Source organism: Schistocerca gregaria, chromosome 4 (assembly GCF_023897955.1).
Source record: "Schistocerca gregaria isolate iqSchGreg1 chromosome 4, iqSchGreg1.2, whole genome shotgun sequence".
NCBI classification, from domain to species: domain Eukaryota; kingdom Metazoa; phylum Arthropoda; class Insecta; order Orthoptera; family Acrididae; genus Schistocerca; species Schistocerca gregaria.
Window position 1 is genome coordinate 550,148,869 of NC_064923.1, and position 27,093 is coordinate 550,175,961.

Genomic DNA, 27,093 nt, shown 5'->3' on the forward strand with positions numbered 1-27,093 from the left:
TCCCAAACTTGTTCAGAGTTTTAAAGGTGGCTGTAAATATGTGATGAAACTAGCTTAATTTTATGTTCCTGCACATAGCTCGCGGAAAAGAGAGTATCATACGACGTTAGTGGCGTACTTACATAGTCGGTCGTATAGTTATAACAGACTGTCATAAGCATCAAAGTTGTCATTCTACTTTGGAGTATTTTCAGTGTAAGTTCAGAAATGAACTGTGCGAAATACGTGTCGAACACTAGAAATTGATAGCTCATCAATAAGGAAACCCATCTATTCACTTATTCTCGATACCAAAACGCGGGCACACACGAACCAATCTACAAATAATGGCTCGGGAGGAGATTGCAATAGAACTGCTTTTGGAGGAATCGGGAAAGATTCTGTCAATGACCGCAGCACGCAACAGTCTCAATATGATCGATCTGAAAATTAGGCGTCCATTACAGACAGTGTAGTAAACCCCTAACACCATGGTGGGCGAAGAGGATGAGTAAGGGAACACTTGGAATGGAACACTGAAAGCCGTTCGATAAAACGTTAACTGACAAGTTATTCATTCTTACGTGAGTTCTGAACTGCAAGAGTCGTCCAAAGACATCCTGTACCAGGGTATCGATGGCTTGTCTTACAGTGTATGACTAGTGGACTCGCCGTTCCCAAGTTTTGAAAAGTACAACTGGTGTGGCAGCTTATTTATGGATTCTGGGTTCTTGCATTGACGTTACTTTCTAATGGCCGTTCTCATGCCATGAGTTACGATAAGTACGGCGATTGCAGCTGGGTGAAATTCTTTGTTTCCAATATTACCACCGTCTTTGAATGCGCCTTCACTCGTGTTCAGATTTAAGTTTAGTTATTTGAATGAATAAATTGAGGTCCATGCATATAATAAAGTATCGGAATTTCACTTGCTCGTCCTTGCAGTTGGCGCACTGGTTACATTACATTGCCACTAGTTCAAAATATTTAACGTTTTTCTGATGTGTCTAAAATCTTGCTTTGTTCAGTTTTTTATACATCGCGCCCAGTATACCACGTGGTCCTTGATAAGATAAGTGCACTCTGTCATTTGTTGCTGCTATTGATTTGATGGAATTTAACTAAGGTACCTAGTTTTTTTCCTTGCCGGTCCACTTCATGAAATCTTTAAGAAGATTTAACTGCATACGTGTTTGTGTGTTCGCTTTCGAATGAGCGTTCAATTTGACCACAAACTTTATTGCGAAAGTTACCTTCAGCAGAAACATTAATCAGTGCGAAGTCATGCTATAACCAACAGAAGCCTTTTTGAATTTCATTGCATACCTCTACAGATTAGAATGTAAGTACTGCTGCAGAGTCTCCGAAACTACTTTCAGTTTAGCACATTATGCTAGATGTGAGTTGAATATATTACATTTCAAGTTCTTGGGTGGGCAGATGTCAGCCTATCTGAGGCTCAAATCTCCACAGGACTTGATCTATCTACAAGGAACATCAATTATACCTTAAGCTTATCAGATTATAAAACAGTGAGAAATTAATTCAAATGGTCGTAGAGGTCTCCATTTCTTTTCATTGCACAATGTAAGCATCTCCCACTCTTGGATTTTTTACATAACTATGGTCAAACAGAGCTATAAATTATTTCTTGGATCAAAATTTTCTATAAAAGAGGCAAACATTCAGGGCATTTTACAGTATTCAAATGTGCTCATGTAGTTAGTTCAGTTTCAAAGAGGGTACAGGGCTTACAATCTAGACCAATGGCGTTGAGTTCTCTTCAGCAAAGAGTGCAAAGTATGCATGACACATTATAGACGGACAGGTTTCACTGCGCGTCTTAGGTACACAACGCCAACAGTTCACTATGGCAGCGTTTCACTCACGCTTTGGGCCGGTATGTTATGCCGATCTCAGAAGCCTTTCGTTGCTATCGAGTGTACAGGACTCACCAAACTATTGTCTAGCCACACAGTCAACATTTCGTTGTTGAACTCGTCTTTCGAGACAACAATTCACGGAACGGTAAGTCCATCTCCTGAACATTTTTCTGCAGTGCAGGAATCAGTCGAATTGAATGGACTGCGGTATCTGCTAAGATGAACCAGTGTGACTATATTTCGGGCCGTACAACGTTGCAGTGCCCGTGTTATTCGGAATTACAATGCAAATAGCCTTTGGGCATGCATGCATGTCTCGTGGAACTTTGAATCGTAATTCGGACTAACACATGAACAGTAATATCGGTCAAGCGAATTTCGAGTAAAATGTCTCACCTGTGCCGAGATATACGTAATGGATGTAGGAGTAACGGTTGTAAATACATGGTTGATGAGATATGGAAGTTTCGGTCTGTCGTGGACGTACCCGGATAACCGGAAAGTAAGGCGACTGCTCGCAATAAGCGGGAAATACGGGTTCGAGACCTGGTTCTGCAAAAAATTGTCATTGTAGTTAAGCCATGCTGCAGATAATGGTTGTTCATATTCGCAACTACGAATACGTGTAATGTATACTTGGGATCAGCTGAACCTCTCAGTGCGTCTTTCTTGGAACCCTTCTCACACCCTTAAAGAAACAAGGAGGACCACCATGGAAGAGTGGCGAAGATTGCCCCCAAGTAGGTTTCCTCGACTGCTTACACCTGTTCAATACCCCGGCGAACGAAGACAGCAGCGTAAATATTGCAAGTGGCTCACACCAATCCAAGTGACTTCTTTTTCCGTCAAGATTGACATGACGCATACACAACGTTTACGATGTTGCCCAAGACGAAGTATCAAAGCTACGTTCCACTGTATCAGTTGGCTGCTCCATTTTTAATATCTCCTATAGTGGCGTGCAGCGGTATTGTGACCAAAGCATTTCAGTTTGCAACAGAACTGCAGACCTGTGTCGGCACACAAACACACAATTAATTAAGTAATTAATTCTTGGAGGAAATAATTAGAATTTTATAACTACCCCTTGTTTTCTTGGGACAACCCACTGTAGAGATAGTTTCTGTATATCATTTATTACGCTATCATTTATTAGCCTCTGCGGTTGCTAAGTATACGCACACAGGTCATGATAACAGGTATTTCTTACTCACAAAATTCCTTAACAACTTGACGTGAGATCCCAACAACTGATGCACCTAAAAATTATGTGATTTGTGTTTTCTACTTTGCTTTAGTCGCAAAATGAAGACGGTCTATATTCACGCCGTGTAGGTGCTGTGCAAGGCGAGGCGACAATGGTTGAACTCAACCGTGTTACGGCAATCTTCCGATAAATCGGAACCAACATGTTTATATACCTGAGGTCACTGCTTTATCAGCAAGAGAGTTAGCGATCTCATTTCTCAGTTCGTGTCGATATTATCTTGTTGGCTATCAAATGGTTTTCACGCAATCGATGAAAATATTTAAGGAGATAGAGCGCAGATTTGGAGTCTGGTAAGATGAAAATGTTTCCCTCCGGTATCGTATGTTAGTTGTTAGGGGCTTCCGTGGTCGACGTAAGTTCTGCCGTCTTACTGTAATTTCCTTCGGCAGCTTGTGCTTCATTGCTCCTTGCATCCCCGTATCCTGTTTGCTACCGCTCCCTTCTTCGTCCTGTAACTAGTGGATTAAATCTCAGGGCGCCTTCAGCAACGGTACGAATATAAGCAGTCGTCGTGCAGAGATGGTTAAACGAAAGTCCGGTGCTGCCTCTATACAGAATGATTTTGCTTAATTGAGGGCAAAGTGCAGGAAACGGTCACTCAGAGGATAAGAAGGAAAAATAAATCAAACGGACATACGGCTGGAAAAGTGTGCAATATTTTTGACAGTGAAAGTCCGAGTTCGCACACTCCACTGCAAAGTGAAAATCACATTCTAGATTTTTGACAGTGTTGAAAGCACGTATGAGAAAACGCTAGAAAAGTGGGAACGTTACCATCAGCGCTGGTTGACCTTCACTGTGTGGGCGGGAGGAATTTGTGGCAACAGCTACGTGGGGAGCAGTCATCATTAGGCAACTCTCCGTGGGCGAGGCATATCTGCACCTCTCGCAGGTGGTGCTGCTTGCCCTGCTGCAAAACGTGCCTTTAGTGGTATTAAGGTAATGTGGCTACTACATGATGGTGCTCCAGCTCACTTGAGTATTTCCGTGCGAAAGCATCTCGACGGAATCTACTCCAGCCACACATTTAGGCTGAACCGCTACTAATAGTTTGCTGCCACCGTATCATTGAAGCACAATTACAGACTGAACATTCCCACCAGCCTGGCTCGTTCTCATGTGTACTGCCAGTCACTGAAACTTGTACTGTCAAAGATCTTTTAACGCCACCTTCAAGTGAGTGTACCTTCAATGGAAAACATTTTCAGCTGTTTTCTCCCCGTCCTCATCGCAGTTGTTTCCTGCAGTTTCTTCCCATTCAACAAAACCAATCCGTATCTGTAATTGCCAATGAAGGCAGATTCTTACATAACCGATATTTAGACATGTTACAGAGAGTTTCTGGATGCAGAATAACAAGGTGTACTCTGAAGATTGAGCTATCTACATCTACAATTTTCTCTTCTACAAGCATCAAAAAAAGTTTTGCATCACCTCGGTTCCGAGAGTTCCAGAACATTTACAGAAAATTGGAGTAGAAATCAACATAAACATCATTTCCATCCTTTTCATTGCTCATATAAACCACACATTTCATGTTGTACCAACATACGGAGAGACCTTTAGAGGTGGTGGTCCAGATTGCTGTACACGCCAGTACCTCTAATACCCAGTAGCACGTCCTCTTGCATTGATGCATGCTCGTATTCGTCGTGGTATACTATCTACAAGTTCAGAAAGTCTCTGTTGGTCCAGATTGGCCCATTCCTCAACGGCGATTCGGCGTAGATACCTCACAGTGGTTGGTGGGTCACGTCGTCCATAAGCAGCACTTTTCAATGTATCCCAGGCATGTTCGATAGGGTTCATGTCTGGAGAGCATGCTGGTCACTCTAGTCGAGCGACGTTGTTATCCTGAAGAAAGTCATTCACAAGATGTGTACAATGGGGGTCGAATTGTCGTCCATGACGACGAATGCCTCCCAACATGCTGCCGATATGGTTGCAGTATCGATCGGAGGATGGCATTCACATATCGTACAACCGTTACGGCGTCTTCCATGACCACCAGTGGCGTACGTCGGCCCCACATAATGTCACCCTAAAACAGTTCAGAATCTCCACCTTGGTGCACTCGCTGGACAGCGTGTCTAAGGCGTTCAGCCTGACCGGTATACCTCCAGACACGTCTCCCACGATTGTCTGCTTGAAGACACATGCGACACTCATCGGTGAAGAGAACGTGAAGCCAATCCTGAGCGGTACATTCGGCATGTTGTGGGGCCCATCTCTGTGGCACTGCATGGTGTGGTTGCAAAGATGGACCTCGCCATGGACGTCGGGAGTGAAGTTGCGCATCATGCAGCCCATAGCGCACAGTTTGAGTCGTAACACGACGTCATGTGGCTGCACGAAAAGCATTATTTAACGTCGTGGCGTTGCTCCCAGGTTTCCTCCGAGCCACAGGCCGCAGGTGGCCGCCATCCCCTGCAGTAGTAGCTCTTGGGCGGCCTGAGCGAGCCATTTCATCGACTGTTCCTGTCTCTCTGTATCTCCTCCATGTCCCAGCAACATCGCTTTGGTGCACTCCGAGACGCCTGGACGTTTCCCTTGTTGAGAGCCCTTCCTGGCACAAAGTAACAATGCGCACGGGATCGAACCGCGGTATTGCCCGTCTAGGCATGGTTGAACTACAGACAACACGAGCCGTGTTCCTCCTTCCTTGTGGAATGACTGGAACTGGCTCGGGGACTGGCTGTTGTAGGGTCCTCACCATTTCATCATCATCGACATGCGAATCGCCCAGTGTAGTTGTTGGAAATTCATGGTAACATCTTATGGGGCCAAACTGCTGAGGTCATCGGTCCCTAAGCTTACACGTTACTTAACCTAACTTAAACTAACTTAAGCTAAGGACAACACACATGCCCTTGCCCGGGGGAGGACTCGAACCGCCGACGGAGGGAGCCGTGCGAACCGTGAAACGACCCCACAGACCAAGCGGCTACACCGCGCGGCTCGCCCAGTGTGGCGTCAACTGGAAAGACTTGCAAAACGGTGGGGGTTCCCTATCATTAACGTCATACGATCAATCATCGAGGACTTCGTGTTCGCCAGCCGCTGTGACCGAGCGGTTCTAGGCGCTTCAGTCTGGAACCACGTGACCGCTACGGTCGTAGGTTCGAATCCTGCCTCGAGCATGGATGTGTGTAATGTCCTTAGGTTAGTGAGGTTTAAGTAGTTCTGAATTCTCGGGGACTGATGACCTCAGCTGTTAAGTCCCATAGTGCTCAGAACCATCTGAACTTCATGTACCCAGAAAACGATATAATTATCATGCATCATGTCACCAGACCACAATTCTTTGCCATTTCTTTGAACAACATTCATGTGCAGATCGCCGCACATTAATCCCACCGAACATTTATGGGACATAATCGAGAGGTCAGATCGTGCACAAAATCCTGCATCAGCAATACTTCCGCAGTTTATGTACGGCTAAAGAGATAGTATGGCACAGTATTTCTGCAGGAGGCTTCCAAAGACTTGTTGTGTCCATATCTCGTCGAATTGCTGCACTACGCCAGGAAAAGAAAGTCCGACACGATATTAGGAGGTATCTCACGATGGTTCAAATGGTTCAAATGGCTCTGAGCACTATGGGACTTAACATCTGTGGTCATCAGTCCCCTAGAACTTAGAACTACTTAAACCTAACTAACCTAAGGACATCACACACATCCATGCCCGAGGCAGGATTCGAACCTGCGACCGCAGCAGTCGCGCGGTTCCGGACTGCGCGCCTAGAACCGCTAGACCACCGCGGCCGGCTATCTCACGACTTTTGTCACCTCTTTGTACAGAGCTAGTTGTGTTTCACAATGTGTTGTCAATAAATAGTTTTCTTCGAGGTAATTATTGATGTTCGAACGCAATAGGAGGGTCACTCCAAAAGAAATGCACACTATTTTTTTTAAATCCATCTTTTATTCTAGATGTTTGAGTTTTACAGTGTGTAGATACATCCTTTAGGAACAATACTCTCATTTCTCCACATAATTTCCATCCCTCTCAACTGCCTTACGCCATCTTGCAACCAGCGCCTGTATACCCGCAAGGTAAAATTCTTGACCAACCTGTCGGAGCCACTGTTTGGCAGCGTGCACAAGGGAGTCATCATCTTCAAACCTTGTTCCACGAAGAGTGTCTTTTAGTATCCCAAAGAGATGATAGTCACATGGAGCCAGGTCAGGACTGTAACGCTGGTGTTTCAGTGTCGTCCATCCGAAGTTTGTGATCGCTTCCATGGTTTTTTGATTGACATATGGCCGTGCATTGTCGTGCAACAGAAAAACATCCTGCTTTTGCCGATGTGGTCGAACACGACTCAGTCGAGCATTAAGTTTCTTCATTGCCGTCACGTATGCATCAGAATTTATGGTGGTTCCACTTGGAATGATGTCCACAAGCAAGAGCCCTTCGGAATCGAAAAACACCGTAGCCATAACTTTTCTATTAGAAGGTGTGGTTTTGAATTTTTTTGGGTGAATTTGCATGATACCATTCCATTGATTGCCTCTTTGTCTCTGGTGAAAAATGATGGAGCCATGTTTCATCACCTGTCACAGTTCTTCCAAGAAATTCATCTCCACCAGTCTCCTACTGTTCCAAAAGTTCGCTGCATACCGTTTTCCTCGTTTCTTTGTGAGCCACTATCAACATCCTGGGAACCCACCTGGCACAAACCTTTTTTAACGTCAACACTTTCAGTATCCTGCAAACACTTCCTTCCCCTATCGCAACGTAGCGTGACGATTCGTTCACTGTGATGTGTCTGCCCGCAGTCACCAATTCGTTAACTCTCTGCACATTGTCTGGATTGCGTGCAGTACGAGGCCTGTCGCTGCGAGGACAATCCGCAATACTGCCGTGCCCGCTTTCATCACGCAACCTGCTTGCCCACCGACTAACTGTACTGCGATCGACAGCAGCATCTGCATACACATTTGCAGCCTCTTGTGGATGTTTCCCACTGTCTCGTTTACACAGCACAGGAATTCTACGACAGCAGGTTGCTTCTGACGAACGTCAAACGTAGCAGGCATCTTGAAGACGTGCTGCGACGGCGCCACTCACGGGAACAGGTTGAACTAAGTTTGAAAACAAGCGGGAAGGATGTACCTACACTTTGTGAAATTTTCACACTCGCAGAATGAAAACTGTGTTTTTACAAAAATAGTGTGCATTTCTTTTGGAGCGACCCTCGCATATGTTCGTGTGGTGTGCGTACTGTAAGACCTTCTGTACACACACCATCAGATTATTTGACTTGTCGCTCTAACTAAGTAGGCGAGTGTCAGCAATATGTCTCGTGGTCTTTTCGTGGCGTGTTTTTCTTCTGCCGTTAGGTTAGACGATAGAAATGCCACTTGCATTGGAGTAGCAGATTGACTGTGACCAACTGCAAACAGAACTTGATTAATTTTCACACACATTTATTAAAATAATAAAAAGCATAGACATTAGGTAACTTGATTCTGGATGCTGTTTACAATTGACAATCTGAAGTTCCTTTTTGTCTTGGTACTTTAATCTTATTCTCACATATCTCTGATACTTGACAAAGTGTCTATACATTTATCTTCATGGGTATGTACAGCAATATGGTAACCGTATTAGGCGCAGACTGAAACTTGACTACAAACTAATGCAGACAAATGCAGACTGGTACAGACTGGTGCAGACAAATGCAGACAAATGTAGACTGACTGATCGGAGGTCTGTACACTCGTTATAATACTGCGCGCATTCAGGTATCACTGCGCGAGTGTGATCCGCGAGGAGAAAAGGTTCTACGTTAGCAGCCATGTCATTGGCTGCGTTACATATTAATACGCGGATCGGCAGAAGCAGAATTTGATCCGTCTCTAAGGCAGCGCCATTTCGTAGTGCGGAGACGAAAGAGCGCTGCGCCTGCGCTGTTGTGCTTAGCGGGGCGCGCTCTAGTAGGAAAGTTGTGTACGCGCTGACTACGCAGAACTATGTACACAACAGTTCGAAAAACCAACTGCAAATCGGCGTTAATGATATGGGTCTGTAATTCAGAGGATTACTCGTTTTTACTTTTTTGTATATTGATCTTCTTTTTTTAGTGTTCAACCCTGAGGTCCTCTCTTCTGTCTGCCTTCCTCTTCATTTCCCCAGATGTGTTACACCCGTCATTCATGATCTGTTGCATGTGTGGTATCCTTGATCGCTCCTGCCAATTCTTCCCTCAATAGCTCCTTCTGCTTATGTATATTGATGTAATCTCTAAATTCTAAAAGTAGTTGTGTTTGTTGGAATGCGGCCTCACCTGTGTGGGTGCGGATGTGGCCCTGCAGGAGCCAGGGCCTGGAGAAGCACTTGCCGCAGTAGGGGCAGCGGCAGGCCTGTGCGTGCGTGCGCACGTGCATGGAGAAGGCGGGCACGGACACGTACACCTTGCCGCAGTGCGCGCAGCGGCGCGCCTTGGCGTCGGCCGGCCCGCGGTGCGTCTGCCGGTGGCGCGCCAGGTTGCTGGCCGTGCTGTAGCGCTTGCCGCAGTCCGGGCACGCGTGCTGCGCCTGCGCGGGGGCCGGGCTCTGCGGGGGCGGCGGCGGCGAAGGCGGAGGCGGAGGCGGAGGCACCTGCGGCAGGGGGCCCTCTGCTCTAACAAACGCCGAGTCCGCCGACCGGTGCTGCGCCGTAATACAGACTCGATCTAAAACTAGTGGTCCTTAAGACAAGCAGGCGGCTGCTTCAAAAGGAAGGCAGCAGTATTAGAGCTTAACAAGATCGGACTGGGAAAGGAAGGACAAACGAAGTGTACTTAATTACGAAGCAGTGATGGTAATGTGGCATAGCTTACTGATAAGTCGACTAACTTAACTGACAAATTTATACGTTTGTCCTTAGCAATTTGGCTCCATGAGTCTTCCGTTACTAAGACATTTTCATAATTCAAATTTCCGCTACAGTTTTGCAAAATTTTCATTTCTGAAATCTTACACACACCAGTTTTGGGATCTTAGCCCAATCTTTAGGCGCAACTGTAAGTTAAAAACAAAACCTTGTGTACGAAATGCGTCCAGTGAGCAATGCAACCATATTTTTTTCTGAAAGCATATTGATTTTATTTAGTATTCCATTACAACCCATATGGCAACGGCCTTGCCGCAGTGGATACACCGGTTTCCGTGAGATCACCGAAGTCAAGCGCTGTCTGGCGTGGTCGGCACTTGGATGGGTGACCATCAAGCCGCCATGCATTGTTGCCATTTTTCGGGGTGCACTCAGCCTCGTGGTGCCAATTGAGGAGCTACTCGACCGAATAGTAGCGGCTTCGGTCAAGAATACCATTATAACGACCGGGAGAGCGGTGTGCTGAACCCACGCCCCTCCTATCCGCATTCTCCTCTGAGGATGACACGGCGGCCACTCGTGGCCTGAAGACCGAGTGCTTGAATACACCTCTCCGTTGACTACAAAATCCAATTTTTCATTATAATCCCCGTTCAATGGGTCGACCTTACGCCACCTTATTGGGACGGTCTGTTGGCTCACGTGATGCCACTGTGTTGGTCGACATCAGAATGATCCTCCTATCATACGAAACCGTACCCCAGACCATAACTCCAGATGTAGATCCAGTGTGTCTACCACGCAAACCGGTTGGTTGCAGGCCCTCAGCTGGCTTCCTAACCAACAGACGGCCATCACTGGCACAGGGGCAGAACCAGTTTTCATCATAAAACACAACAAACCTCACTCTTCCCTCCATTGAGCTTCAGCTTGACACCAGTGAAGTCGCACATGGCGGTTTCGGGTCAGTGCAAGGCACGATGTAGGGCATCTGACTCAGTGGTGTTTTTGAAGTAACCCATTTGTAACAGTTTGTTGTTACGCTCTGGTGCCAACTGCTGCTCAGATTGCTGCTGCAGATGCAGTACAGTTCACCAATGCCATACACCGAACACGACAATCTTTCCTCTCAGTAGTGCCACGTGGCCTTCTGGAGGCCGGTGTTTTTGCGACAGGATATTCTCGTGGACACCATTTACAGCAATCATGTACAGTGGCAACATTCATGTCATCAGTTTCCTGTAAATCAAACCGATGTGATAGTTAAGTTGCACTACAAGAGTCACAAATCTGTTTACTTACGTAAATGTTAAATACAACACACACGTAATAAAACGTCTCAAACTCATTTAAAAGGATTCACAGTATCTTATTAGGTGAATCATTAACATCAGATAATAAGGCTATGAGTTTGTCACTGAAGATAAGAATATGGTACACAAAGTGATGTTTCAAGTTATGAACAGATCACACCATAAACACATAAGCGCTTTATATGTATGTTGTGTTGCCTGTTGTCACATCGCAATATAGATTACATTGTCAATATATGAACTGTGGTCGGTTTCATGAGTTTTTCATAATTGGTTACGTCACTGTGTGTGTCATATTTTATTTTTAGTGCTAAATTTATTGTTTTATTAACTGACGTTAGTGAGTTTAAATTCACCTAAAATGATGCCGTAAGTGTTTTTAAGTATGTGACATATTATTACGTGAGTGTTACTGTTAACATTTACATTGGTAAATAGGCTTATGGCAGTTTAGTCTTGTAATGCTGCATACTTATAATTTCAGTTTGCTATACAGGAACCTTATGATGGTCTGTAGAGCAAAACTAGTTGTTAAATAAAGACTTTCATCAGCAACATCGAGGCGGTAATCATACATTTTTCATATTTCATAGAAAGTTCTGTGAGGTTATGGAATGAACTCATCACAGCAGTCAGAAAACTATTGGAATTTTCATTTCTATTCTTATGTAAACTGCCTTTGTTTACGTCTCTCACAGACAACCATAATCAGAATGGAAAGGTCACAAGGAAAGCATGAGTTTTATAAGTGTGTTTAGTAAACAATTAACGAAATGTAGCTAATGCCATCGATGACGGCTGTCATCCAGTACTCCAAGAGAACAACATCTGTAGGTACATTAAATCCCAATGAACACCTAACAAGTGTAATAAATGAAACATCTGCATCCGTCGTTTAGATGCTATTTTATTACATGGCAAACTAATGTTGTTTGTGGTATTGGGACTGCGTAATTTTTTTGGCTATTGTAGAAATTTGCATTTATGGTTGTGGCGAACTTGGAGAAAATTTCAGTTTCTTAGTGTACAAATGTGTTATAAAGATCTTGACAGCTGTAGAAAGCTAGTTTTGGGGCATGTATCTGCTACTGACGCAACAAATCGCGAATTAAACCAAATTTCAATCACACATACGTGAGATCTGGGCTCTAAATGCTAAGTGGTAAAAGGGGCGTTAGCCAAGGACTAGTACATCAACCTGCTGTCCGTGCGTAAGAGAGAGGGAAGTGGACTCATTAAGTACTTGCAGAACGAACGCACACCATGTGGGGCTCGTAAAAGAGTAGCCATGCTATCTCAAGCCATACGAGAGGTGCCTCGGTTGTGAGGGTTCTGACCAGGAGCAGACGTATCGAAAGCATACCACGAACCCTATGAATAGTACAGGGCTATTCGTAAGTACCTCAGGGTTTTCAGAAGGCGACTGCACGAAAACTACAGAATATGTACGCACATCGCTAGACAGAGCACCACCTTTCCAACTATTAAACTCAGATTACAGGTGCTTATTACGTGACATGCATTTATAGCGTACAGAGCAATGCTTTACCTTGTGAGGATAGGAGCTGGGTCAGTCCCGGATCGAATCTGTACAGTGGATACCGCCGGTGGGCTGGTACACTGATGAACCTGAATGTAATTTTAGACAGTTCTCCACACAGTTTTAAGCAAATGCTGGACTGGTCGTCGAATATCGCGTCAGAAAATACGACACACAGACAATTAAAATACGATACCATACAGAGCAAAGTTTACGTGATTCGTAGGCAGATGGGGCGTTTAGGGTAACTTGATGACTGTGGTGTCAGGAAGGGCATCCGTTCACAGAGTTAAAATAACAAAATAACAGTTGCCAAATTCTGAGAAGCGGACAGGGTAGCTGCATAAACGCGAGGGAAAAGAAGAAAGAAAGAAAGAAAACACATGATCAATACGGGCATCGTTTCTTACGCGGCAGACATCAGTACGAACGTGAAATTAATTGCACCGTTCCTGCCTGGGAAAGCGTAAAGAAAGCAACGCGCTATGGAAATCTCTTCATCCGGTTGCCTATCTACAAGCACGAACGAAATCTACGCGACAATACGAAGCGATGATTTATCTTCGAGGGCTATCAGGGACGTTAGTTCCGATCGGTCGTGAAATGAAAACCACTGCGAAAATCAAAAATTTTCTGTTTACAACTACTTCTCTATATAGTCGCCGCTTTGACTTGCACGTCTGTTGTGGCATTGTGCCAACTCCAATACTCTCCTCATAGATGGCTGCCACCTGTACTTTCCGCCAATACTCTTCGCTGGTCTACAACTCGTTGACTGTACCAAAATGTTATCTTTAAAGCCAGCGGTTCGTGTGGGCAGAGATGAAAATCAGGAAGAGACAGTTGCGGGCTGTATTGTAGGTGATAAAACACTTATCATCGGAAACACCGCAGGAATATCTTCATTGCCCCTGCATAGTGCGTCGGAGAATTGTGATGAAGAATGAACCGCATGACAGTTGTGTTATGTGGGTTGCATGACATCAGGCAAAATCTCTCGCCAGGATCTCACAATTGGCGGCAGATGCTATTTCCAAGGTATCTTTATGTGCACTCAGAACTGAAAACAGCGACGTGACACGATCGGCGGGCATACTAGAGACACTGCCCGACACGTCTGTGCAAAGCTTAATGGGATTGTCACAGTGCTTTCCATTTCTCGACGGACCGGAACTTACTTTCGGAATAGCTCTTGTACGTGTTCTGAAACGTCTGCCCCGTAGTGGTGCTTCTGCAACTACACCGTGTCGCGTCTTACGAACTGAAATGTGCTGAGATGCTCTGTGGATTGACAGGTGTCACTTTTCTGTAAGTTTTGTAGTTTCCGCGCAGTCGTCTTTTGAACCCGGTATAGCAGTGCGGATGCTGCAGACTCACGAGCTCAGGAGGCTGGTGCGGCTGTGCGGCGGTCTCCGGAGGCGGCGTCGGCTGCGCCGGGACGCAGGGCTCCCCGGTGGCGGTGGCGGCGGCGGCGGCGCGGTCGGCCGGCGCCGGGGGCAGCCCGTGGCCCGCAGTGTGCGGCCGGTCGTCGGCGTCGGTCCAGCAGAAGAGGCGCCCCGCGGCGGCGGCGAGGCTGACCTCGGCCAGCTGCGTCAGGTTGTACAGGTCGTCGGGCGCCGGCTCGGGCAGCGGCAGGCACACCGCCAGCGGCTGCGGCGGCGGCGGCGCCACCGACACCGGCGCCGACGCCGACGCCGACTCGGCCGCGGGCTGCGCCTCTGCCAGGCTGACGCGCCGCTCCGGGCTGCTCTCTGCAACAGCGGCAGCGCGGGCTGCAGGGAGGCGGCTCGGAGCTACTTACAGTCCCTACCACAGCACTTGTCACCGTGAAACGATTTACCTGTATTACAGACTTTCAGCGATGATGGAGAAGGTTAAGCAAATCAGTCCGCAGCAAGGGAGTCTGGTCCGGAAGCGACTGAGTTGAATGATATGAGTGAAAGTCGTTTTGATACCTCGGACAGTGGACCTCTTCTACGGAAAAGTCTACGCTTTCCATATGTACGTTACTCGCCATTAAATTTGCAACACCACGACAAGAAATTTAACCGACAGGAATATGCTGTGATATGCAAAAGATTAGCTTTTCAGAGCATTCACACAAGGTTGGCGCCGGTGGCGACACCTACAACGTGCTGACATGAGGAAAGTTTCCAACCGATTTCTTATACACAAACAACAGTTGACTGGCGCTGCCTGGTGAAACGTTGTTGTGATGCCTCGTGTAAGGAGGAGAAATGCGTACCATCACGTTTCCGACTTTGATAAAGATCGGATTGTAGCCTACAGCGATTGCAGTTTATCGTATCGCGACATTGCTGCTCGCGTTGGTCGAGATCGAATGACTGTTAGCAGAATATGGAATCGGTGGGTTCAGGAGGGTAATACGGAACGCCTTGCTGGATCCCAACGGCCTCGTACCACTAGCAGTCGAGATGATAGGCATTTTATCCGCAAGGCTGTAACGGATCGTGCAGCCACGTCTCGATCCCCGAGTCAACAGATGGGGAAGTTTGCAAGACAACAGCCAGCTGCACCAACAGTTCGACGACGTTTGCAGCAGCTCGGAGACCGTGGCTGCGGTTACCCTTGACGCTGCGTCACAGACAGGAACGCCTGCGATGGTGTACTCGACGACGAACCTCGGTGCACGAATGGCGAAACGTCATTTTGTAGGATGAATCCAGGTTCTGTTTACAGCAACATGATGGTCGCATCGGCGTTTGGCGAAATCGCGGTGAACGCACATTCGAAGCGTGTATTCGTCATCGCGATACTGACGTATCACCCGGCGTGATGGTATGGGGTGACATTGGTTACACGTCTCGGTCACCTCTTGTTCGGATTGACGGCACTTTCAATAGTGGACGTTACATTTCAGATGTGTTACGACCCGTGGTTCTACCCTTCGTTAGTTCCCTGCGAAACCCTACATTTCAGCAGGATAATGCACGACCGCATGTTGCAGGTCATGTACGGGCCTTTGTGGATACAGAAAATGTTCGACTGCTGCCCTGGCCAGCACATTCTCCAGATCTGTCACAAATTGAAAACGTCTGGTCAATGGTGGCGGAGCAACTGGCTCGTCACAATACGCGAGTCACTACTCTTGATGAACTGTGGTATCCTGTGGAAGCTGCATGGGCAGCTGTACCTGTACACGCCATCAAAGCTCTGCTTGACTCAATGCCCGGCGTATCAAGGCCGGTTTTACGGCCAGAGGTGGTGGTTCTGGGTACTGATTTCTCAGTATGTATGCACCCAAATTTGCGTGAAAATGTAATCACGTGTCAGTTCTAGTATAATATATTTGTCTAATGAATACTCGTTTATCATCTGCATTTGTTATTGGTGTAACAATTTTAATGGCCAGTGGTGTATTTTGGGGGAGGCAGTCCGGACCGAAACAAGAAAGAAATTGTCTAGTAAACATGGGGTCCAAACTACATACCTCCAGTATGGTGTGCTCAGAAACTACACGCGAAGAGTTTGCGACATTTGATACCATAAGTAACGTGGACGTCCGTCCGCAGCAGGAACATCGCTGCGCATGCTCCCTATGCACATGAACCAATGCTGTCAGAAAAATCACACGCCTGGGCTACATTCATTACACTTTGTCTTTCTCGGGAAGTCATCAAAATGTTATTTTCGGCCCGTGTCGTAATGAGAAACACCACCACAGTGCACCGCTACTGCACGGTGATTAACGTATACACTGGCTTTTTTCAGTTCCTTCAACTGCCTCATGTTGTGGTACCAGCCTCATTTTGCGCTACAGTTGCGCTAACATCAAGTCGTGTGACTTCCAGCTTTTTGTCCACAACCAGGAGACATCTGGGAACAGTCTCCCGCTTTCCACAGAGTAGTTAATACGTTATGTTACTTTATCCATCTCGTCCTTACGTTTTGCAGAGCAGTGTTCGTACACACTTTGCAGTTCATCATGCGGTGCGTGGCGGAGAGTAGATTGTACCACAGATAGTCGTTCCCTTTCCTGTTCCACGCGGAAATGGAGCGAGGGAGATGCGACTGTCTATGCGCTTCCGCAGTTGCTCTGATTTCTCTTGTCTTCTCTCCACGGTACTGAGGCTGTAGTCACAGCGGCACCGGCATATTGGGATTTCACCGTCAGTCGACAAATCAGTATGCGTGGTCTCACTGCGGCCGCTCTCATGGTCCGAAGGTACAGACTTCGGACGAAAATCTGTGAAATTCAGATATGTTTCTTTCCTTCGGTAGTATCGGGACTGTGAAAAATATTTAGGTTAACTACACGAAACGAACACTTTGTGGCGTCTTCAGGATGACAGATTTAATAAGAAGGACATTCCTTGGAATCTATTGTCTGAAAGTAGTACTTTATTCGAAACCTCAGTTTTCAAACAATTTAAAAATTTAGTAATAACTAGTTGAACGTTACCTTACAGTTCCTTATCGTGATAGACAAGGCAGTGTTGAAGCGGAGATTTTCGAACTTTGTTGATTTAAGAAACTCTTTTTCGTCTACGGAACGACCAAGGAAGTGTAACCAAAATTTTGTACTGAAGATGTGTTGCACGTGGAATAAAGTGGTAAAACGTAATGCAAAAAGAAATAAAAGTTTATTTGACCTCCCGTTTTTTAGACATTATACTGACACAAAACATGTAGACAACGATGCTGAACGGTGCTTTAAATCGCTAACGTGCTACCGCCAAGGCAATGAATATCTGAAGATTCTCGCGTCTGTTAACCGAAACTACTCAAATACTTCTCGACCTGTTGCGGTTTATCAGTTCATTAACGACTACGGTCGCTATGTGTTCCTGCAGTAGATGTCTATGTTTGCTGAGAGCATTACAGGCCTATAGCCCAGCAACATTCATATCCCAGATCTTTACTTTTTCACTTTCGTAGAACGATAAGAAGAGATAGTCCACATTGCGTCTTCAGGCTGAATGCTGTGTAGTCAGAATAAAGGAAAGAAAAAGCTTAAAGCTGAGGAAAACTTTGGACTCCAAAGTCACTATTCGAAATTAAACTGGAAAGAAGGAAGTCAAACCGAGGTAACTGCTATAAAAAGAAATAACGCCCAGAGAGAACTAATGTCGATATTAAAAACTTGGTTTTTGTTTTGTTACATAATTTCAGACTTTTCTGTCTTCGTTCTCAGAACGTACAAATCTCCTTTGACCACCAGGCCTCTACAGCTGACGTCCTCGACGCTAATGTAATTCGTTGTGTAGGTTTATTCCGACAAGATGAGAACAGGGCTTCGTCTCGTCCCCATTCATATTCAGGAGCAAAAGATTCAGCGCATGTTCTCCCAACCTAAACTCTACAGAGTATGTTAATGTTGTATCAGAGCGGCGGAATTATTTCCCAAGTTTGAAATCTGTCATAAGTTACGAATTCCTTTCCTCCTTGTTCGTACCTGAGGTTTAATGACATTGGTAACGTAAGATGTAGTGTTAACGTTATTTTTATTATTTATCCTTGATTTCTGCATAGCACCTTCTGAACATGGAAGAAGATCCTGCGTTGGCTGAGCCACAGTCACTGAAGAGGAACTGTGGAGCGACTTTGTTCGGCCACTTGAGTCGCGTAAATCCCGCGGCGTCAGCAGCCAGATCTGGTGCTACCGAGGCTTGTCTGTCGGTTGCTAGGAAACCGCGCCACTTGCCGGAATGCTGTGGCCGCTTCGCTGTTCGCGGCCCCTCTCGTCGCTAAAAATACGTCGCGGCGTCAACGGCGCAGGCCGCGAGCTGCGCATGTCTTCACAAATCCTTTCTGCTTCCGCGAAATTCTGCCAATCTTTGTCACACATACATACACACACACACACACACATACACACACACAAAGGGACAAACATACATTCTGCAAGCAGCACATCCGTTCATTTCAAAGACCGGTGGTTGCTTTACTCATGTTCAGTATCTAATGGTTCAAATGGCTCTGAGCACTATGGGACTTAACTGCTGCGGTCATCAGCGCCCTAGAACTTAATACTACTTAAACCTAACTAACCTAAGGACATCACACACATCCATGCCCGAGGCAGAATTCGAACATGCGACCGTAGTGGTCGCGTGCTTCCAGACTATAGCGTCTAGAACCGCTCGGCCACTCCGGCCGGCTATGTTCAGTATCTACTCTACTCATGAACTGCCTACATGTACTCGCATCAGGTACACTACAAACGCTGAGTTAGGCCTGGAACAGAGACGGGATAGAAATTATATTCGTACCAGAGGCCCTTTTCGACTGTGTTGGTGCATGTTGTGCAGTAACATAAGAAATAAATTCATACAGCTGATAGTTTATTTAGCTTTTTACTTTAGTACCTTTATGGTTGTATTAGTAGTAAGTGTACCATATAACACATAATCAAAAATTTCAACAGATCTTCGTAATTTAAAAAGCTCATTATCTTCACACTGCTTCACATTTTTGATTTTTTTTTGTAATTATGGTTCCATGGGAAAACAACAGCGATTTGATTGTGATTGTCAAAACATCGTACTGTTCAACAATTAGTCACCTTCTGATTTCCACCTAATCCACTACACAGGGTGTTCTCCCTAAGAGCCATCAGGCGGGTTTTCTCTGGCGTTTCGGAAAAAAATTGCCATCTCGTTTTTGTATCTGAAGTTAGGTAATAGAAATGCTGCTTGTCACGTCTTTCAAGAGAGGATGGAAAGCGTCCGTCCGTTTACCGTCACAAACAAAATGATTTTTAAAGGGAAAGTTTAGTTGCATATTCGATAGAGCGGATCCAAATTCGTCTAGTGCGATATTCATTTAGCGGTATGTATTAACAGGGACAGTAAGACACGAAGTACTCGAGCAGCGATAGCACCGCCGTGGCCCACGCTCACCTCTACGTTCACGCAGCAGCACTGCTAAGACGTTACTGGAGTACTGGTTATTCTTCGTGTTTTACTGCCCCAGTTTATACATATCGATGAAACGGATATTGCGCTACACTAATTTGACACCGCTCTGTTGGTTGGGCATGTCAAATTCCGTTTTTTTTAATTGTTTGCAACAGGAAATAAACCGGCGATTTCCGTCGACACTGGACGACTTCAGATGAAAAAACGCAAATATCTGTGGAAACACAAGGCATCTGACGTCTCTCCGGAGGGACACCCGGTATAGAGAAATTGTCGCTGTAAAATCTTTGGAATCTGATGGAGAGGTTTTATCAGCGGTGTTGGGTATTTACATACCCTACACAACGCATTTTAAGGTATGTTATCTAATTACTGTAAAAAATTTGTAAATGTTGCATTCATCTTAAAGGAGACCTATAACACTGCTTTCTAGTAATACGCCGAGAAACTGTCGTCTTGACCTCATATACTTCCTGAAAAATCATCGAATAAAATTCGTAAGAAGACAGAACGAATCATGTCAAAAATAGTGACGAATACTTTGAAAGAGAGTGTACTCATCAAAACAAGAAAAAGTCTAATGATTATGAGTGTGGAAACTCAAACTTGATATCCAGCCACGGCAATTGCCTTCGATTTAAGGAGTCACGAATTATTTGAAGGCAGCAATCGTCTAAACAGGAAACCTTTCACGCCTTCACGTGTAGCTAATCATCTCACATTAGTTCCAGGATTTTAGGCCACTAAATGTAGCACACGCTCCTCCATCTCAGGCGTTCAGACGGAGCGAGGTCTTGTAGACACGAGCTTCCAAGCTATTTCCATTTCTTGAAAGATGATAGAAAAGCATATCTCTCATATCATTTGAGCAATAACATGTTTTATTGCAAGTAAGTGATGGAAACAAGAAATGAGAAAAATGATAGCTTTCATCACGAGGAAAGTTTATCGTATGTACAGCACAAATACAATTCTGAAACTGAAGGTGATTTACTGTATACGGAGAAAATGTTTCTTAGTTATCGTTTTTGCCTATTTCTCATGACCTGCACACAGTTTCTAGATTTCGTGTATGAACATATACTGTACGTTTAGGTCTGTACCCCGCGAATCATCTTACAGTGAGTTTCGGCGGGTAATTGTGGCACGTCTATTTGATTCCCGCTCCACTGCTCCATTCACCAGTGACGCACTGGAGGAAATACTGTCGGTAAACCTCCGTATGAGCTCTCATGTGTCGGATTTACTCGTCTTAGTCATTTCCGAGACGTATGTGGGAGGAAATAATGTGTTGTCCAACTCTAATAATGTGTTGTCCAACTCTTCCCGGAAAGTATTCTCTCATAAATTCAAAGTAAATCTGAAACTTTCTGGCAGGTTAAAACTTTGTGCCACACCCAGACTCGAATTTGGGACCTTTACCTTTCCCGGGCAAGTGCTCTACCAACTGAGCTACCGAAGCAAGACTAGCAACCCGTCCTCACAGCTTCAATTCTGCCAGTACCTCTTCTCCTACCTTCCAAACCAAAAGTCTCGGTCTGGCACACAGTTTTAATCTGATGGGAAGTTTCATATCAGCGCACACTCCGCTGCAGAGTGAAAATCTCATTCTGGAATAGCAAACCTCTCCGCAATGCACAAGGGCTCTCTTGCTATGGAGTTTGCAGAGCGTCTCCTCCGTAACGCTCCCCTACCAACCAGATGATCCTATGAAGAAACTTGCCCATCTTCTGCATCTCTTCTATTAACGCAACCTGGTAAGGGTCCCAAAGTTACGTGTGAGAAATACTCAAGATTCGGTGAGCAACTGTTTTCAAATCACTTCTTTCTTCGATGAATTACATTTCCTTAATATTTTCAAAATGAAACTCAGCTTCCGCTCTGCTTTTCCTACAATTTGTTTTGTGTGATCTATCCAGGTTGTGCCTTGCCGGCGGGTTACGCGTGGGAATTTATGGCAGTTTCTGTTTCTAATGATTTATCGACTATAGCAGGAGTGGTCAAGGATTCGGCTCACGAGTTATGTCTGGGCTCAGCCTCGTTGCATATTTGTTCCACCACCGCTGTACGCTGTCTTAGCACGGGGAGTGGAAGAAGGGGAAACAGCGAATGCGCCACATTTAAATGGCAGTGCAGTCACACTGCAAACGGCTTCGTTTTATATTTCACATTCCGCAAGAACACAGATCACAAACAAAACAAATTTTCAGTAGTAATTAATTACTTTTGTCGCACTGAGGACATAACATGTATAATTTTTATCTGGCACAGGTTGTTGGCATACGGACAGATGCAGAAAATTTGAAAGAGATTCCCGCTCAGGTTGCCACGTACTCGTGAGTTAGTTTCATAATCGAAAAATGTTCTGTCACACAAACATGTCGATCGAAATACACTCCTGGAAATGGAAAAAAGAACACATTGACACCGGTGTGTCAGACCCACCATACTTGCTCTGGACACTGCGAGAGGGCTGTACAAGCAATGATCACACACACGGCACAGCGGACACACCAGGAACCGCGGTGTTGGCCGTCGAATGGCGCTAGCTGCGCAGCATTTGTGCACCGCCGCCGTCAGTGTCAGCCAGTTTGCCGTGGCATACGGAGCTCCATCGCAGTCTTTAACACTGGTAGCATGCCGCGACAGCGTGGACGTGAACCGTATGTGCAGTTGACGGACTTTGAGCGAGGGCGTATAGTGGGCATGCGGGAGGCCGGGTGGACGTACCGCCGAATTGCTCAACACGTGGGGCGTGAGGTCTCCACAGTACATCGATGTTGTCGCCAGTGGTCGGCGGAAGGTGCACGTGCCCATCGACCTGGGACCAGACCGCAGCGACGCACGGAAGCACGCCAAGACCGTAGGATCCTACGCAGTGCTGTAGGGGACCGCACCGCCACTTCCCAGCAAATTAGGGACACTGTTGCTCCTGGGGTATCGGCGAGGACCATTCGCAACCGTCTCCATGAAGCTGGGCTACGGTCACGCACACCGTTAGGCCGTCTTCCGCTCACGCCCCAACATCGTGCAGCCCGCCTCCAGTGGTGTCGCGACAGGCGTGAATGGAGGGACGAATGGAGACGTGTCGTCTTCAGCGATGACAGTCGCTTCTGCCTTGGTGCCAATGATGGTCGTATGCGTGTTTGGCGCCTTGCAGGTGAGCGCCACAATCAGGACTGCATACGACCGAGGCACACAGTGCCAACACCCGGCATCATGGTGTGGGGAGCGATCTCTTACACTGGCCGTACACCTCTGGTGATCGTCGAGGGGACACTGAATAGTGCACGGTACATCCAAACCGTCATCGAACCCATCGTTCTACCATTCCTAGACCGGCAAGGGAACTTGCTGTTTCAACAGGACAATGCACGTCCGCATGTATCCTGTGCCACCCAACGTGCTCTAGAAGGTGTAAGTCAACTACCCTGGCCAGCAAGATCTCTGGATCTGTCCCCCATTGAGCATGTTTGGGACTTGATGAAGCGTCGTCTCACCCAGTCTGCACGTCCAGCACGAACGCTGGTCCAACTGAGGCGCCAGGTGGAAATGGCATGGCATGCCGTTCCACAGGACTACATCCAGCATCTCTACGATCGTCTCCATGGAAGAATAGCAGCCTGCATTGCTGCGAAAGGTGGATATACACTGTACTAGTGTCGTCATTGTGCATGCTCTGTTGCCTATGTCTATGTGCCTGTGGTTCTGTCAGTGTGATCATGTGATGTATCTGACCCCAGGAATGTGTCAATAATGTTTCCCCTTCCTGGGACAATGAATTCACGGTGTTCTTATTTCAATTTCCAGGAGTGTATTTTAGTACTTTCGCGTGGAACCTCCACCAGAGGAAAACAACATAGGCGTCCTGAGCTGTTTTAATACAAAAGGATTTGTCATTAAAATGGGAATTATCTTGCGGGTCAGTTAGTTACATCAGCATGTGCACAGAGGCGGTTTCAACTTAAACGGCGCACCGTCTCGATAACAGCTAGAAACATGTTAAGATGGGCAGTATCCTCATAACGTTTACGAAAATATCCTCGTAATTCTTTCAAGGCAAAAATGAATTCTTAAAACCTCACGTTTTTGCTAACGGCCGTGAGCTAAGGAAACTGGACTTTATCTTTGTCTGTTCCTTCTACAACGCGTTTTACTTTTTAAATGCATCCCCAAATCAGAAAGAGGTTGTATCTCGCCTTGCAGTACCTTACTGTGAGCAGTGTGTAGTCAACTGGACTTAAAACGCGAGGTCTGCAATACATTCTCAATGTTCTAATTTCTGTTACTGCGCTCCTTCTTCCCTGATAAATTCAACAATTGCGATATTAAAATCGAAAAATCGTTCCAGGCATGGCCCTTCCTGTAACCAACATACTTTGCAGGAAAAATATGAAGTCTCTACGTTCTTGGGTCAATTCATCGAAAACTGTTGCAAATGACGATGGGCTAACGCTTGCAACTTCACATATTTTATTACATATACCTGCAATTTATTCCGGTGCTGCGTGCCTGAAAATTTAGAACGAAGTACTTTCTGCTGTGTAGAGCACTGAGTCCCACCTGTCGATCGTCGTAAATTATTGTTTTTTCATTGTCAGCCAAATCTTTAAAATCTTTCTGCATGGTGCTGTAATGTCCTTCCATAGCAAATTTGCAGTACCTGTCAGTTACGCTACCGCATAATGCACATACATAAAAAAACGTTTTGTATCACCTCGGTTCCGAGAGCTCCGAAACCTGTACAGAAAATTGGATTAGAAATCAACATAAATATCATTTCCGCCCTCTTTATTTCTCATGAAAATCCACACATTTCATGTTGTACCACCATACAGCGAGATCTTCGGAGGTGGTGGTCCAGATTACTGTGTACTTCTGATACCCAGTAGCACAACCTCTTGCATCGATGCATCCCTGTATTCCTTGTAGCATACTATCCACAAGTTCACAAGGCACTGATGGTCCAAATTGTCCCATTCCTCAACGGCGACTCGGCATAGATCCCTCAGAGTGGTTTGCAGGTCACGTCGTCCATAAACTGCGCTTTTCCACTCTATCCCGGCATTTTCGATAGGGTTCATGTCTGGAGAACATGCTGGCCACTCTAGTCGAGCGATATCGTTATCCTGCGCGCAATGGGTGTGTGTGTGTGTGTGTGTGTGTGTGTGTGTGTGTGTGTGTGTGTGTGTGTGTGGAGGGGGCGAATTGTCGTCCATGAAGACGAATGCCTCGCCAATATGCTGCCGATATGGTTGCAGTATCGGTCGGAGGATGACATTCACGTATTATCGTGTTGTACAGCCGTTACGGCGCCTGTGACTGCCACCAGCGGCGTACGTCAACCCCACATAATGCCACCCCAAAACAGCAGGGAACCTCCACCTTGCTGCACTCGCTGGACAGTGTATCTAAGGCGTTCAGCCTGACCGGGAAGCCCCCAAACACGTCTTCAACGATTGACTGGTTGAACGCATATACGACACTCATCGGTGAAGAGAACGTGATGCCAATCCTGAGCGGTCCATTCGACATGTTGTTGGGCCCATCTGTACCACGCTGCATCGTGTCGCGATTGCAAAGATGGACCTCGCCATGGAAGTCGGGAGTGAAGTTGCGCATCCTGCAGCCTATTGGGCACAAATTGAGTCCTAATCGACGTCCTGTGGCTGCACGAAAAGTATTATTCAATATGATGGCGTTGCTATCAGGTTTCCTCCAAGCCATAATCCGCAGGTAGTGATCATCCACTGCAGCAGTAGCCGTTAGTCGGCCTGAGCGAGACATTTCATCGACAGTACCTGTCTCTCTGTATCTCCTCCACGTCCGAACAACATCAGTTTCATTCACTCCCAGATGCCTGAACAGTTCCCTTGTTGAGAGTCCTTCCTGGCACAAAGTAACAATGCGGACGCAATCGAACCGCGGTGTTGACGGTCTAGGCATTGTTGAACTACACAAAACATGAGCCTTGTACCTCCTTCCTGGTGGAATATCGGGAACTGATCTGCTGTCGGACCCCCTCCATCTAACAGGCGCTGCTCGTGCATGGTTGTTTACATCTTTGTGCGGGTTAGTGACATCTCTGAACAATCAAAGGGACTGTGTCTGTGATTCAGTATCCACCGTCAATGTCTGTCTAAGGAGTTCTGAGAACCGGGGTGATGCTAAACTTTTTTATGTGTGTATATCGAGAAACCTTATCCTTCTCTTCGGTTATTGTCGTTAATTTTTATAGGCATGTGATGATACATCGGTAGACTCCCTCTTTTTGTACCAACAGTCACTGGGCCTGCAAACGCCCTTTATAGTACCAACAAGTAGCGAAGGGTAAACATCGACGACACCACTATTCTGCGGAACTGAAGAGAGTTGTGCCGACCAGAAAATGCCACACCGCAGTACTAAACGAAAAGTCTCTCTGTACCGAGTATTTCCGAGAAGGAACGAGCAAAGCCAAGACAGGCCAGGCCTTGGTTCGCATACTGCCCACATAGCGGGCCGAACGAAGTTTGTTTACAGTCGGAGTCGACATGCAGTCCCTGTACTAATCGTTCAACATCTGAGTTTCGCCGCAGGCTCCTGGCTGTGCGGTCCTCATACGAAAAATAACATCCTTCGCTAGTGGCCTCACGGAGCCCCCAACATTACGCACTAGATCATTAATTTACGTTATAAAAAGTAGCGACCCTATCTACTTCTTTGCGGTACTCCTGAAATTATCTCTGCAAATGTCTATATAGTTCCGTTAAGAATAACGTATTGAGTTCTATCGGCGAGGAGTACTGAATTCAGTCACACAAGTGTTATGTTCGGTGAGATCGTATTTTATTCACAAAATAAGAGCACGGAACTGTATCTGATGCCTTCCTCTAGTCAACAAATACGCCATCATCGATGATTCTCCAGTGACTGTCAGCTGCCCTTGACGCTCAATAACCGTAACGAACTGTGCTGAAATAACTGAAGGAATCCCCTACTCTTCGATTACACTTTTGGCGACAAATCGACGAGAACAGCTAATACCGTAAAATACCTAGGAGTAAACATACTGAAAGCCCCTAAAGTGCAGACACGACATAAAACAAATTGTAGGGAAAATAAATGCCAAGCCAAGCTCCATAGAAAAATTCTAAAGGAAATGTAATGCATATATGACAGCAGTGGCCTACAAAACACTTGTTTGACCTATTCTTGTGCATTGATTAACAGTTTGGTAAATTAATCAAGATTCAATTAATAAAAGATCAATAAATCCAAGAAAGACACAGTTCTACACAGGATCGTTTAATCGTCGCGATAACGAGAAATTTCGAAACAGTGCAAAAGTTCGAATGGCTTTGAGCACTGTGGGACTTAACATCTGAGGTCATTAGTCCCCTAGAACTTAGAACTACTTAAACCT

General features: G+C 45.9%; 1 protein-coding gene across 1 annotated transcript in view; it reads right to left on the reverse strand.

Annotated features, from left to right (window-relative positions):
- Positions 1–27,093, reverse strand: part of LOC126267210 (zinc finger protein SNAI2-like) — a 78,399-nt gene that overhangs the window by 4,339 nt on the left and 46,967 nt on the right. Inside the window, exons 2-3 of the mRNA XM_049972182.1 lie at positions 14,185–14,558; positions 9,428–9,740 (exon numbers count right to left, since the gene is read on the reverse strand). Coding sequence (XP_049828139.1) covers positions 9,428–9,740; positions 14,185–14,558 — 687 coding nt within the window. The remainder of the gene's footprint in view (positions 1–9,427; positions 9,741–14,184; positions 14,559–27,093) is intronic.